General features: G+C 41.6%; 1 protein-coding gene across 2 annotated transcripts in view; it reads left to right on the forward strand.

Annotated features, from left to right (window-relative positions):
• CEP78 (centrosomal protein 78) overlaps nucleotides 1–15,242 on the forward strand; it is a 67,087-nt gene that overhangs the window by 35,644 nt on the left and 16,201 nt on the right. The window contains exons 9-13 of one of the 2 annotated variants that reach the window (XM_083186144.1): nucleotides 1,847–1,940; nucleotides 2,887–2,904; nucleotides 7,609–7,741; nucleotides 8,358–8,397; nucleotides 14,425–14,574. In XM_083186144.1, coding sequence (XP_083042270.1) covers nucleotides 1,847–1,940; nucleotides 2,887–2,904; nucleotides 7,609–7,741; nucleotides 8,358–8,397; nucleotides 14,425–14,574 — 435 coding nt within the window. The remainder of the gene's footprint in view (nucleotides 1–1,846; nucleotides 1,941–2,886; nucleotides 2,905–7,608; nucleotides 7,742–8,357; nucleotides 8,398–14,424; nucleotides 14,575–15,242) is intronic. The other variant, XM_083186145.1, reaches the window with a different exon arrangement.

Genomic DNA, 15,242 nt, shown 5'->3' on the forward strand with positions numbered 1-15,242 from the left:
AGTGCCTAAATTGACAGCATGCCTAGACAGTTAATGATTGTCTCAGCTTGTTGAAACCAGTAGCACCACATGTATGCTGCATATAAATAAAAAGAGCAGAACACAGCAACACATAAATATAGAAAAATGAAGAGTATCACAAATGAACACATAAATCATGTGCTTTGAAATCTATTTGTCTGACGAGTATCCAAGCAAAGTGTAGATGTGTGAAAGAGAGGCCCAAACTAGCTTATCTATCTATCTATATATATATATATATATCTATATATATAGATATGTAGTCCTGTGGCGGCACTCCACATAAGCATAGGTAGGTAAGATGAAATAAGCTGGTGCCCTCCGTGGAGACAGTCGCAACTGTCTAATATAGAGTCCAGGGGGTGCGGCGGCACTCAGAATCAAAATAAAACGCAGAGGCAGATATGTACCAACGGTTTCGAAGCCTTAGCTTCTTTATCAAGGTGTCATAGAGAACAATTTAACAAGTAAAACAAACTCACCTATATAGCTCTGGGTTCCCGCCGACGGGAGAGACGGCGGGAACCCAGAGCTATATAGGTGAGTTTGTTTTACTTGTTAAATTGTTCTCTATGACACCTTGATAAAGAAGCTAAGGCTTCGAAACCGTTGGTACATATCTGCCTCTGCGTTTTATTTTGATTCTGAGTGCCGCCGCACCCCCTGGACTCTATATATATAGATAGATAGATATATATATATCTTTTTTTATACAAAAAAACCACAAATCCGGCATATAGCCACACTTACTCTCGAGGGTGAACGCATCACACATATGTGAATTGACCCCATACATTCAAATATTCTAACACCCAGAATATTCACATAAATCCATAAAAACAGTTCACAAAATTCCTATTTGAATGTGTTGGAAAATTAACTGAATGATATCATGTAAAAATGATTGAATCTATACAGTCAAAAGGTCGAGATGAGTTTAAAAAAAAAATTGAGCCGACATGTGTCGACAGGCAGTATTTCATACCCTACCATCCACTACAGCAGTGGTTCCCAACCCTGATCCTCAAGTACCCCCAACAGTGCACGTTTTCCAGGTCTCTTCACAGAGGGCCACATGCACTAAGCTGCAAAAGTGATGAAATGGAGAGTGATAAACAGCCAGCCAATCAGCTCCTACCTGTCATGTCACAGACTGTGTTTTAAAAATGTCAGGTAGGAACTGATTGGCTGGTGCCCAAAGCATGGAGAGTGCATCTGAGAGAATTGAAGGGACGTGGCACACTTAGACGGTGTCCATACCGACCTATGTCGACATAAACACCAAAAAAAACATGAAAAACCCAACTGACATTTTGACTATTTCGATATGTCTGCAGTTTTACCTAAGGATATTAGATTTTTTAAAGCCTATATTTTTTTCCTTACATTTATTTCTTTCCACAAAATACATTTTTATTTTTAAAGTAAGTTAGTGGATGACACTACAATGACTGCGAGAAGAAGGGTTTGCAGCTCAATCTTGGTGAAATCTGGTGCTAGTACCGCAATATATGGTGATCAGCACTGTAAACTCTCACATCTAACTGTCTGTTCTTTGTGCTATCTCTGTGTTTGTTACATGATTGGTATGACTTGTGAATGCTCTGTACTGATGAATTATACCAGCTCTGAGAGTTTACACTTGCCCTGTATTTCCGTGCTAATGTTCCTACATGACTTGGATATTTGTGTGTTTTTAAGTTTTTATTTATTGGTTTCCTTGCTTTATCCATTGCTGTGGAGTTGGTGGTGCCTTTTTGCTATACTAAACTTTGTTGATGAACTCCATTTATTTATATGTATTCTAATCTTCTGTTTCCTACAGTACAAATGGTTTACATCTCCAAAGGAAGGGTCAAAAATGAAAAGAGTTGCCACTTTCCGAAATGGCCTGAAGGGGAAAAACACAATCCGTATTGGTAATAATTTATAATGTGTTTGTACCAATATAAATGTAACTATATAAATAATGAAAGGGAGGGTGCCCTCACCAGACTTGAATGAAGATCTAGTTATTTGATCAAATACAAGCATAGTTTAGCTGCCTCTCCCTCCGCTCCATCTTCCGCCCGCTCTCACCCGGCTGATGACATCAGCGGAAGTACAGGGATCAGCTGAGCCGCTCAGTCCGACAGCGGTGGCATGGCTCTCATTACCTAGGCGATGGGACAAAACATAAACAAACATTCAGCACTTATAAAATTACATAACGTACTACTGCTATACATAAAAGTGTTAATGACCTTGTGTATATATATATATATATATATATATATATATATATATGAGAGAGAGATGTGTCACAGGATGGCACTCATTGCTGATGATAGATAATAATCCGGTGCCAGGAGCATATATGAAACATAAAAGCACTTACCCTATCTTACAGGAAAGGATGGGAACCGGCACACACGCATGAAGTGAAAAAAAAAGTGGTTTATTGTACAAACATTATTGCACAAATGAACAGCTGTTCACCTGACAGCTGTTTCAACTGCATGGCAGCAGTTTTCATCAGAGGTGAAGCACTGACAAACAGAGCAGGTTTAAATACAGCACAATTGCGCCAAAAATTATGAAAGGGAGGCCAGCCAGACCTCCACTGACGTCTCCCTGACGTCAGCTACAGTGGGTGACAGCGGGAGGGAAGAGGCGCGGCTCTGCAGAAGCGTCATCGGGATTCCCTAGCTAAACAGCACACCGCTGCAGCCGGGAAGTCCCTGTTCGCTTCATAATGTAGTTGAACATTTCTATTTTTTGTTGCTCATTCCACCAGTGGTTTTACAGCATATTTGAACCATTGAGCTTTTTTTTTTTTTTCTTTTTTAAATCTGTTTCTGTTTTACTTTTACATTATTGCTCCAGTTATTTGGAGATATTCAGGTAAGGTGATGTTCATTGTCTACTCAGCAGTCGCATTTGATGTGATATAATACTTCTACCCTTTCTATGCCTTCAAATGTTTTCCTTGTACTTGAATTGGGAAGTCATAGATTTTTAATATTCTGCTTCTCTCTGATCTGCTGATGGATCGCTGATCATCGATGGTGAATTTCAGTGTGACCAAATGATAGTGATAGAGATAATGCTTACAAAATATCAGACACTGTGGTTGATGCAAATAGTGAAAGATGCTGTATATTTGGCCATATGCAGAGCGGTACATGTGTTGTTGCTTTTGGCTGTGCCTTGGCAACATATGCCTATGAGTCCTTATCAGGTGCAAAGGAACCATCTCCTATTAGATGTAAATGCATTTTTGCAGGTCTGAATGAACTGTACTGGCCTTTAATATATTTAGCTTAAGGCCCATACACACTGGGCAACTTAGAGCTGAAAGTCGCTCAAAACAGCAGGTTTGAGCGGCTTTCAGCTCAAAGCCGCCCAGTGTATATGCCCGGGCGATAAACGGTGAGCGCTGCTGAGCGCTCCCGCAACAACGCCAGGAAAGCCGCTCATCTGCTGGTTATACCAGCAGATAAGCGGCTTTCAGGACGGCTTTGCATAGAACTCCGCTATGCAACGCTGTCCTCCCCCCTCCGTCTGCGCCGGGCAGGGGGAAAGCCGCTCAGTGTGTATGCGCTGAGAGGCTTTCTCCGTAGCGAAGATTGTCATCATCGCTGTCCATACACGCTGGGCATAGTCACCCAGTGTGTATGGACCTTTAGAAAATCCCTTCCCTCCCCAGTCCCATCACTTCAGATGCAGGTGGGTGTGTCATGCGCATGCCGGTTTGTGACTGGTACATGCTAATGTACTTTTTCTGAGCTGGCCCAGAAAGAAAAACACTTAGTATACTGTATGCTACGCATAGTACTCTGCCTTAGCTGCACATTTTTGAATTGGTCTATAATAAAGATGTATTGTAGCCTTTATATGATATTCTGGCACAAGACTCTATTTTGTTCAGTGGCTGGACACATATTAGTAGGCTTACTATACTATCCTGTTAAACAGAGACCCTTCTGAATTAGGCTGGTTCTGTGCCAGGCTGACTTCAAGTCTGTATTACACCTGGTTTTATTCAGCTAGAGATTAAAGTGTTTTAGATTTAGACTTGCCATACTATTCCAGTTTAATGGGATAGTATAATACGTCTAAATATTACCTGCTGACCATTAAAGACAGTGACTGATTATTGTACATGTATCTATCAGCTCGTGTTGTCATTTTCCTAAAGAAATTGATACAATTTTCCAATATTTAGCTATATACTTAAATTATCTCATGCAACTTGAGTACAGATGGAGCCACACTCATCAAGCCTGCCTATGGCATTTGGCCCGTCAACTCACCACAGTGCGCCTAGTCACATGGCAGCGCAATAAGTAGCACAGCTTGGCGTTTGACGTATGGTGTTACCGGGTGGGTGCATCCACCAGATGATGCTTTTTAAAATCACCGCTGCGCATGCGTCGGATGTCTAATGCAATGCTGTAGTGAAATAATCCTGATCGCTTATATGTGCACTCATGTGCGTTCACTCCTGCCAGGTGCTCAGCTCCCTATTGCACAGCATAGTTAACAGTATTCACACTGGCTTTGTTCACTGTGAAATGAACAGTCTCCTAGGGAAGGGGGATGGGAGAGGTGGGTGTGACCAGCAAAGTGCTACTTAGTACTCAAATAGGAAAAACTGTTAACCACAGCTCCATCTGTATAGTGCAGCATGTGTTACAGTGCCGGCGTCAAGGCACACTGCTATAAAATTGCTGCTTGAATAAACAAAAAATGAGCTTAAAGCTTAATTTGTTTGGTTTTGGTAGTCCAATCAGCTCAGAACCAGGTTCTTATGGAAGGGTAGATGCTTAGCTACCAGGGGTTATGAACCCCAAGTTTCTGAAATGCTAACGGCAAGCATCAGAACCTATGGGTTTGAATTAACGGGTCCATTATAGTCTATGGAGAAAATGTATCTACTTTTCACCTTGATCTCTCCGGTTCTATGTGTCCTAGAGACTACAAGATTATGTGATCCCGGGAAGGGAAGCGATTATCATCTGTGGGTGGGGTCCTCTCCAAATGTCAGTCAGCTTGCTGAGGTTTCTGGCTTCCTCTGCAGCCCGAGCACTATCGCCAGACTGTGGGGAGGTGACAGTGAGCAATCCTGTATTCAGGTGGGTCAGCTCCTGCCAGGTGCTCAGCTCCCTGTTGCACAGCAGGTGCACCCAAACCTGGACAGCGGTGAGGGTAGGGTACCGGAGCTGCGGTTGATCCCTGCAACGTCTGTGCCTTTGTCAGCAGCCCCTGTGTGTTTTTTTAATAGTGTAATGAGACGCACCTTCAGCATTCTACTTAGACCTCTAAAACCTGTGCCGTTGCTCGCTCCATAGATATGGGCTTCCACTAAGCCCTGGTTCACTCTCGGTAGCCATTTTTTTAACCCGCTTGGTGCACGAGTCTGGCCTGCTATAGACAGTATGGTGACTGTATGCTCACTATGGGGATAGCCCCTATGTGTATTAAATAGCCTTATAAGAGGCACGTACATAAGTGCCCATATACAGTACATGTACAACCTATGCAATAGCATTTTATGAGAAAAAAAAAGTCTATATAACATACAGTACTGTACAATAAAGTAGTATGTATGAATGGTAGACTAAAAATATATAGAGAGAAAAAAACATTGTCACTTAAAAAGGTTGATCCTATTAACCCCGAAGGGTGCAAGTTGCTGTTCAGGTGCCATTTTCACACTGAAAATTGCACCCGAATTAACTCTAACTCGCACCCCTATGGAGGTGGAAGCACTTTTCAGCAAATTCGGCCCACCATAAAGTGTGCTAGGTGTCGTGATGACTTGCACTCTGTGAATCATCCGCACCCTTTGGGGTTAATAGGATCGACCCCAAAGTGTCAAACCCGGTTCTCAATCTTGGAGAGCAATACACTAATGCCCCTTTCCCACTGCAGCCTTAAAACGGTATATTGCCGATTTTTGAGGGCAAAATACTGTTTAAGGCTGCAGTGGGAAAGCGCCAGAGTTGAAATACCGTTTAAAGTTAAACGGTATTTAAACCCGTTTTCCAAGCAGGGTTTTAGCCGGTAATCTACTGTTTAAGAGGCAATGGGAATGCATCTTAAACTGTTTTACCAGCAGATGCAGCGAGGATGGCTCATATTTGAGCCATCCTCGCTGAATGTGTATACAGCAGCCGGGCTGAAAGATGCGCGGCTTTCAGTCCAGCTGTCTGCTCCCTCCCTTGCCACCCCCCTCCCCGCCCGCAGCGTCATATACTCACCGCTGCTCACCGGCGCCGTCCCGCTGTCGCTCACCGGCGCCGACCCGCTGTCGCTCACCGGCGCCGTCCCGCTGTCACTCACCGCCCGGCAGTCCTGCTCCCCCGCCCGGCCACACAAGCTGGGCACTCCGCCCCTCCCTGCCTGCTCGCCCCGCCCCCCCGCCTGCTGAACACGGAGACCTGCTCGCCCCGCCCCCCCGCTGAACACGGAGACCTGCTCGCCCCGCCCCCCCCCCCCCCCCCCGCTGAACACGGAGACCTGCTGAACACGGAGATTATTTATCAGCCAGTAATATATACATTGCTGGCACAGGCCAGCAATGTATATATTATTGGTACCACTGCACACCAATGATTAATTATCAGCCAGTAATATATACATTGCTGGCACAGGCCAGCAATGTATATATTAATTGGTACCACTGCACACCAATTATTAATTATCAGCCAGTAATATATACATTGCTGGCACAGGCCAGCAATGTATATATTACTAGCACCACTGCACACCAATGCTGTTAAAACGTTTTGAAGAGCTAAAATGTTTTACCTGCAATGGGAATGGTACTTAAATTGCATTTAAAACTGTAATCTGCTGCAGTGGGAATGCTAAATACCGTTTAAGATTACCTGTAACTTAAAATGGGTCTGCAGTGGGAAAGCAGCATTACCCACTAGCCTAGGACACCCTGTGACAGCAACAATGTGCTCATGAGTCTATGTACAGAGTGATCTCATGCCATCAGTTATGCTAACTGTATACTGCATCGGCTAAGAGAGCTATAGGACGTTATGTTTATGAAATAATTTGCCTTGGGGACCCAGACTCTCCACCTGACCACTGTAAATGACACAGCCCATGTGCCTGAGCTTGTAATTGTAGCATACTGAACAGATGGAGCCTCAGTGCCTTTTGCCGAGAATAAGTCGCACGAGCGTCTCAAACGCAAGCATGTCCCATTGTCAGCTAATGGCACAGCTCCATCTTTACTGTAATGTATATCAATCCGCCGGTGGATAAGTGGAGCATTAGCCACCCAGTTGTGCTGAGGTATATTACATGCATATTGTATGGCGTGCCACAACGTACCTCAGTGCATTGGAGCATGCTACAAAAGTGGCGCGCCAAAACCCTCGCCTAGGCACGCTGGTGCAATAGATGTTCTGGCTCCATCTGTATATGTAGTAAATTATATGCAGCCTTTCAGATGATGCTTGTATTGATCTTTTTCCTTAACTTCATCTCTTGCATATACAGAAAATGTTCTTAGCATTTGGCTACGTGCATTCTATTCACAATTTCAATATAAATATTCTCAATTTGTGTTGTATTTCTCTACAGGATTTGCTACTAAGAAACCTTTTGTTTCTGGAAGAAAATCTGCACCTAAAGAAATGTATTCTCCTGAACCAAAGCCCCCTGGAGCCAAAGGTTTCTTACCCTGGAGGACTGCAGAGCGGGCAAACCGACACAGGTATAGAAATCCCGCCACCTCTTTATAGGGGTCATTGACTCTTTAATACTTTAGACTGGAGATCGCTATCTAGACCTAGGATGTGGTCCAAAATGAATGAATTGATTTTGTTGTGTTATTAGGCCGGTTTCACACACTCCGGCTCCTGCCGGACGGTGAAATCCCGCACGGACAGGGAGCCGTGCCGCACACATTAGTTGTGAATGGACACTATTGTGTCCATTCACACGGGACGGCTACGACCCGGCCGCACGGTTGCAGCCGGATCCCGCCACTGGAAGGGACGGCTGCCGGGCTGTGGCCATCCCTTCCATGATAAACTAGTGTGTGCGGCACGGCTCCCTGGCCGTGCGGGATTTCACCGTCCGGCAGGAGCCGGACTGTGTGAAACCAGCCTTACAGTTGTTGCTGTCAGAGGACTGTGCGGTCTCTGAAAATGGAGCACTGTTCATCACCCCATGTTACAGTGCATTTACACGGATACACTGTAGAGATGGCATGCAGATTTGCTGCTTCCTCTGCAGCTCATGAGATACCAGTTTGCATCATTTGTACAGTATGTCCTCTGCATGTGTCCATATGAATTTAAAGGTATTGTATTTTTTTTTTACTTTAGAGAATTGTCAGCAGACAGTACTCCATACTCTCCCACGCAGGTAAGTTAAAAGCCTTTCAATATGGTGCATGATGTACATTTTCTTGACATATTAGTGATCTGTTTTCATGTATTGGAAGCTCCTGACCCCTGCAAAGAAAAACAAGGAGGAATCTGTTAAATCTGCAAAAAGCTATTAATTGTCTAATTTTATATTACTGCATCTGTTTCAATGGAATAATGCATATATTAGCACATCAAGATGCCAGCTACTGACACTGCATCTTCTGATAGGGATAGGTGGGTGGAATTGGTTGGCACTTGCTACTTGTGGGCGTAGTGAAATAGTGGCTTTACTGACATGCAAAAGGAAATGTGCAGGATGAGTTGCACCAGAAATCTTACTCCATGTAGCTAGGTGTATGATGCAACATCTGTACTTATAAGCCAGGTAGTCACTGGTGCACAAAGAAACACACTTTGAAATTAATAAATACTTTAATACCGTATATACTCGAGTATAAGTCGACCCGAATATAAGCCGAGGCACCTAATTTTAAAACGAAAAACTGGGAAAACTTATTGACTCAAGTGGGACCCTCACTCGAGTATAAGCCGAGGGGGGCTTTTTCAGCATAAAAAAATGTTCTGAAAAAGTAGGCTTATACTCGAGTATATATGGTATGTTCCTGTGCAAGTTAAAGGGGATGCAAACTTTTGAGCAAAAAGCGTTTTTTATGTCTGTTGTGTTTTGGCCCAATGTCAATGAAATGGTCCTAAAACCAGAATTTTTTGCCTTTGATTGTCCTACCTGGTTGCCTTGGCAGAAAAGATTAGCCACAAGGTGCCAGCATACAGTATGTGCATTCCTGATAACCTTCACATTTCCTATGGTTTGTCTGATTGCTTTTATTCTCCTTGTTGGTAGCATATGCAAATTCAGTGTGGTGTGGCAGTAAATCTGAAACTTAAAAAAAAATATGCCTTGCAGATATTGGGACATTTTGGGGCAGAAAAATCTGATTGCTAAACCCAAGCATAACTTCTGAGTGTTTTTGTGCCGTAATTTTTAACAGGGCAAGACACAGCTAGTAAAAGTATTCTCCATTTATATATCTGGCATAAATATGCTTATAGTTGACTTTCGTATTTTAAAATAATTTCCACTAGAGGGCAGCACCACTTTACAAAGGCAAATGCAGTACTATTGTAAGAAAAACAATCGGGCGCATTAATATTCTATGTGCTCCACTAATTAATCTTTATACCAATTTGAGTTGGTTATATAGAATGCGTTATGGCTGCTCCCTAGCAATTCTGGAGATTGCCACTTAAAGACGGAGAATTAATTAGGAGATAGGAATCAATCAACTTTGTATAAAGATAGATATATATATATATATATATATATATATATATATATATATATATATATATATATATATATATATATATATATATATATATATATATATATATATATAGGATGCGGTCATTTGGTCTACTGCATTATGGTAGAAAGTCATTAGGTCGAATCCATTAGGTCGACATGCTAAAAGGTCGACATGACTCTAGGTCGACATGGGAAAAGGTCGACATGATTCTAGTTCGAAAGGTCATTAGTTCGACAGGTCATTAGTTCGACATTGTCTATGTCGACATTCACAAGGTCGACATGGAGTTTTTCACTGTTTTTTGAGCCAACATGTGCCGACAGGCGGTATTTCATGCCCTACCATCCACTAGGGCGTGGTGGGAGAATAAAATAGTGTGCCGAGCGTAGCGAGGCACCGTGCCCGACGCATAGCGAGCGCAGCGAGCGATGCGAGGGGATGCAGTGCACTTTAAACTGTGTCCATGTCGACTGTGTTGACATTCAGGTAAAAAAAACCCATGTCGACCTTGTGAATGTCGACATAGACAATGTCGAACTAATGACCTTGTCGAACTAATGACCTGTCGAACTAATGACCTTTCGACCTAGAATCATGTCGACCTTTTCCCATGTCGACCTAGAATCATGTCGACCTTTTAGCATGTCGACCTAATGGATTCGACCTAATGACTTTCTACCATAATGCAATAGACCAAATGATCCAAACCCTATATATATATATATATATATATATATATATATATATATATATATATATATATATATATATATATATATATACTTTAGTTTATCTGACTCGAAAGAGAGCACCACACATCTGAAGAGTTAGTTTTAAAAAATTCATATAAAGATTTATTATATTTTAAAAAGAAAGACAATAAAAATGCATATAAAATTATGATACACAATATCACAGTAAAGATTATCCCAAAGGGGACACAATAAGGGCATTAGCCAATAATTTCTCTTTATGGATTACTAATGAACCCAGCTCTAAAACAATATTCCTGCACAAAAAATAGATATGGAATAATTTGCATGTATAAAGTCAGTCAGTATCGGCCCTGTATTTAATTCAGGGTAAATAGATTGAATTTTTGTTTAAGCTAAATATGTAGGAGATCCTTATGGCTCTTTAGTTGGAAATATAATTCCACTAGAGGGCAGCACCACTTTACAAAGGCAAATGCAGTACTAGTCTATTTCAGTTTATGGTTTACTGACAGCTTGCGCTTTGAAGATATAATAATTTAAATAGTAGTAATTTTATAGTTTTTTATCTTTTTTTTTTTTTTTTTTTATATATTTATTTTTAATTTTTATATATATATATATATATATATATATATTGCTGTGCTTGGAAGCTCATTTGAAAGTGGCTGATGTTCTTTTTAAAGGCTTTATCTAAGCTAATAATATCCATAATGCTACATACTGTACAATATGGATATTGTTAAAGTTGAGATTCTCCAATTCAGGGCTGATGGCGAGCTGGCTGCGATTGTGTCCCTAATTGCATGTGTAAAACCTCTTCACCAATAGAGCTGCAATTATGCATGCATGCAGAGTTATTCCTGATTTCAGAGGAGTGCAGGTTGGCCCCAGCAATTTGTCTGCACAGTTTATACCAGGCATATGTCACAAATTCATAATCAAGTTTTCTATTACATCAGATACAAATTTGTTAGTACATTTAGCAAAACACAAAAACAAAATAAAATTCTTAAGCAAATAAACGACCACCTATTTGCGTCAGCAGCAGCACGGATGGTGTAATGGTTAGCATTACTGCCTCACAGCACTGAGGTCATGGGTTAAATTCCCACCATGGCCCTAACTGTGCAGTACTTGCAACAATCATTATTATGTATTTGCACCTGCCCTTGGCCATCTGTGTGTGTGTGTGTGTGTGTGTGTGTGTGTGTGTCTGTATCTACCTCTGTAGGGACTTGTAGAAGTCACTCTCCTCATTGGCACTTTCACACTTCGCAAACCATTGCATTCTTCACTGTAAGGTTATCGAAAAACCATTCATATCCCCTTTGATTCAAGTTGCTTGTCGGTATAAGCCAGTGTTAAAAAAAATAGTTTGAATAAATGTTAAAGTGTATAGAACACATCTGAGTATCTCCTAAGGGAAAGTAATCCAGGAAACGGTCGTTGGGTTGACACAACTAAGGTCGACTTACATTGGGTCTACCACTGAAGGTCGACAGATCTTGGGTCAACATGGACAAAAGGTCGACATGGTCATAAGGTCGACAAATGCATTAGGTCAACATTCGGGAGGTCGACATGAGTTTTTTCCTTTTTTGTTTTTTTTTATGTTTCGTGTGGACAGGTGGAATTTCATGCCCTACCATCCACTACGGCGAGTGAGCATAGACTATAAGAGCAGGGCGAGCGGACATGGAGCACTGATGTGTTTTTTTTTTTTTTTTTTTTTAATCCCATGTGAATGTTTTGACTGTTGACCTAATGCATGTGTCGACTTTAGCCATGACCTCTTTTCTGTTTTGACCTAAGGCCTGTTGACCTTCAGTGGTCGACCCAATGTATGTCAAACTTCATTTAGTCAACCTAATGATCCATACCCAGTAATTCATGGCAGATTAGGACTACTGTATATGAATGCACTAACTGTACACATTTCACTTGTTAACTACATACTGTTGTCTTTCTGTCTATTAGACGGTCAGTATATACTGTATTGGGGTTGGGATCGATTGGTTTACAGCAAGTTGGTGGACAAACATAAGGTCGACATGGTTCTAGGTTGACATGGGTTTAGGTCAATAGGTCAACACAGGCATTAGGTCATCAGTGTCTAGGTTGACAGACAAAAGGTCGACATGGGGTTTTTCACAGTTTTTTTTACCCGAATGTCGACATGGACACAGTTTCCAGTGCACCGCATCCACTCGCTTTGCTTCGGGCACAGTGCCTTGCTGCACTTGGCACACTATATTTTATTCTCCCACCACGCCCTAGTGGGTGGTAGGGCATGAAATTCCACCTGTCGGCACATGTTGGCTCAAAAACAGGTGAAAAACCCCATGTCGAACTTTTGACTGTCGACCTAGACACTGTCGACCTAATGCTTGTGTCAACCTAATGACCTGTCGACCTAAACCCATGTCAACCTTGAACCATGTTGACCTAATGGTGTTGACCCAATGCTTGTCGTCCAACTTGCTGTAGACCCAATGACCGTATCCCACTGTATTGTTGCCCTATTTGGTTAGATTTCATTTTACCTATACTGTATATTGGTTGTGCATGTGGGGCTTTATTTCAGTAATGAGAAATAATAAATCTGAAGTCTTATAGACTTCAAAAATACAGATTATCATTGTACTCTGCTTGTTCAAACTTTTGGTTACATTCATTTGCAAGATTGTATATTGTACAGTAGTTGTACTTTGGTCTTTATTCATTCTGACTATAGCCATTTGCATACTGTTTGTTTCCAGCTGAGTGCCCTATATATGGGAGAGCCTGTCCACTACATCTGCTTTCTTGTTTACATTGGTTACATAATCACTTTATTTGTGAATAAATATTGTAGTAAAGTATTATTGCTTTTAACATCCTTCATATTACATTGGTGTGTTACACTGCAAATATAATTCTGACCTATATTTTGTTTCTTAAGGGGGAATTAAATTCCCCCTTAAGAAACAAAACAATAGTTTTTGTGGGTGCCCAAATGTAATCGATGCCCATTTGAGTAATTCAATTGTTAACGCTCCTTGGATGTGCATTCCCAGTCACACTGGGTTTAGCAGTGCAAATTGGGTAAACTCACCTATGTAACATCTTGGGGTGCTGAAGCTCTTGACTTTTTTTCACACATTTTAGCTTGCACCTCTAGAAGCTGTGAGCTTGAAATGTGTTTCACCAGCTGTATGCAAGCCCTTATGGAGAAACAATTGAATTACTCCATCAGGCACCATCTAGTGGCTGCGAGGGAAAAAAAGAATGCAATCACCCACCTAATGGGCACTATTCAATGCGGCCGGTGAGGGGGTTAAATGGTGGGCATCGACGAAAACAAGCGACCCTCGCCGTTTAACCCCCGCACCGGCTGCTCACCCTATTCTACGTTCTGAGGGAATCCTCGCTGTCAGAGGACAGTAAGGTTTCCCCAAACAGCGAGGCTCGTGGCTAATGCAGGGAGCCCACCGCATTTAGCCACAAGCCTCGCTGTTTTGGTGGCCGCACATGCCGTTTCCCCCTCCCTGCAAAAACCTAGTGACGTGGAAACGAAGTGTGCAGGGGGTCAGTTGAATACTGAGTGTGCAAGCTGTGACAGCTTGCAAAAAACATTGAATACTGCCCAATGTCTATGATATTATAATGCCAGACTCTTAATAAGCTACAGACCAGTGAGATAAAGGCTACTGTCAGTATATTCAGATAAAGATCATTGTCTTTTAACAGCTATATTTTTTTTTATAGAAAAGGCAAATATATATGAGAAAATTAATGCATTTCACAAGCAGCATCATTTTAATTATCCATGAGTTGTACAGCTGGAAAATATTGGAAGGTTTTAATTATCAATGCACTGTGCCAGTTACCTTTTGTAATCGCACACTATATATATATATATATATATATATATATATATATATTTTTTTTTTACAGCAGTGCAACTTGTTCTGACAACCCTTTACCTTTTGTCACCAGACAGGTAGTCAGGTGAAAGTGTCTGAGGATGTTGATACCTCGTCTGACAGTGATGAATCTGAGACCTCATCAGATCTCCTCCTAATTCAAGAACCTGCGGAGTCTGAAACGCCTGACAAAAAGAGCACCAAATACTATCGACAGCTACAGGTAGCATTCCTTCAACACACTCTCCATCTTCATCTGCATGTTCACACTGCCTCTTTCTCCCCTGCTACTGGATATAAATTCCATGTATTCTCTCATCCTTCCGCTGGCCCTTTGACCCCATTCCTTTTCACCACTGATTCCTCTACCCTCCTCATTCAGCGCTTTAATCTGTCCTTCTTAACTCGTGCCAGCCTCGCCTCCTTTTAAGCATATTGTCATTACCACCCAACATCAAAAATACATCGCTTCACCTAAAGTTTGTCTCCTTGGCCACCAAATTCTGTGAGCAGCTTGTCTAAAGCCACCACTTTCCTCTGATCCAACTCTCTTTGGTCGACTTCAGTTTAGTTTTTCAGAAAAGGAAAAGGATTGAAATTGGACTTGTCAATTCAACATTTGTTTAACAAATGAAGTGTGATATTCATTTAGAACTACTATATACAGTATGAGATTTTTTAGGACAAAAATGTCACTTTAGTAGTTCCAGCTTGTAGAGAATGTTAGTTATGTAACACTATACTACTACGCTAAATTGATGCCAGTAGAAACTACTACATCACTAGTAGAAGTGAGTGAACTCTTTCTGGAGTGTGTTCTTTGCATATTTTTCAAACCATAGCTTTTGTTTCTCCAGAGACATAAAAACCAAAATGAGACATCTGAAAGAG

The sequence above is a fragment of the Crinia signifera genome, chromosome 1, assembly GCF_055691185.1.
Source record: "Crinia signifera chromosome 1, ASM5569118v1, whole genome shotgun sequence".
Lineage (NCBI taxonomy): Eukaryota > Metazoa > Chordata > Amphibia > Anura > Myobatrachidae > Crinia > Crinia signifera.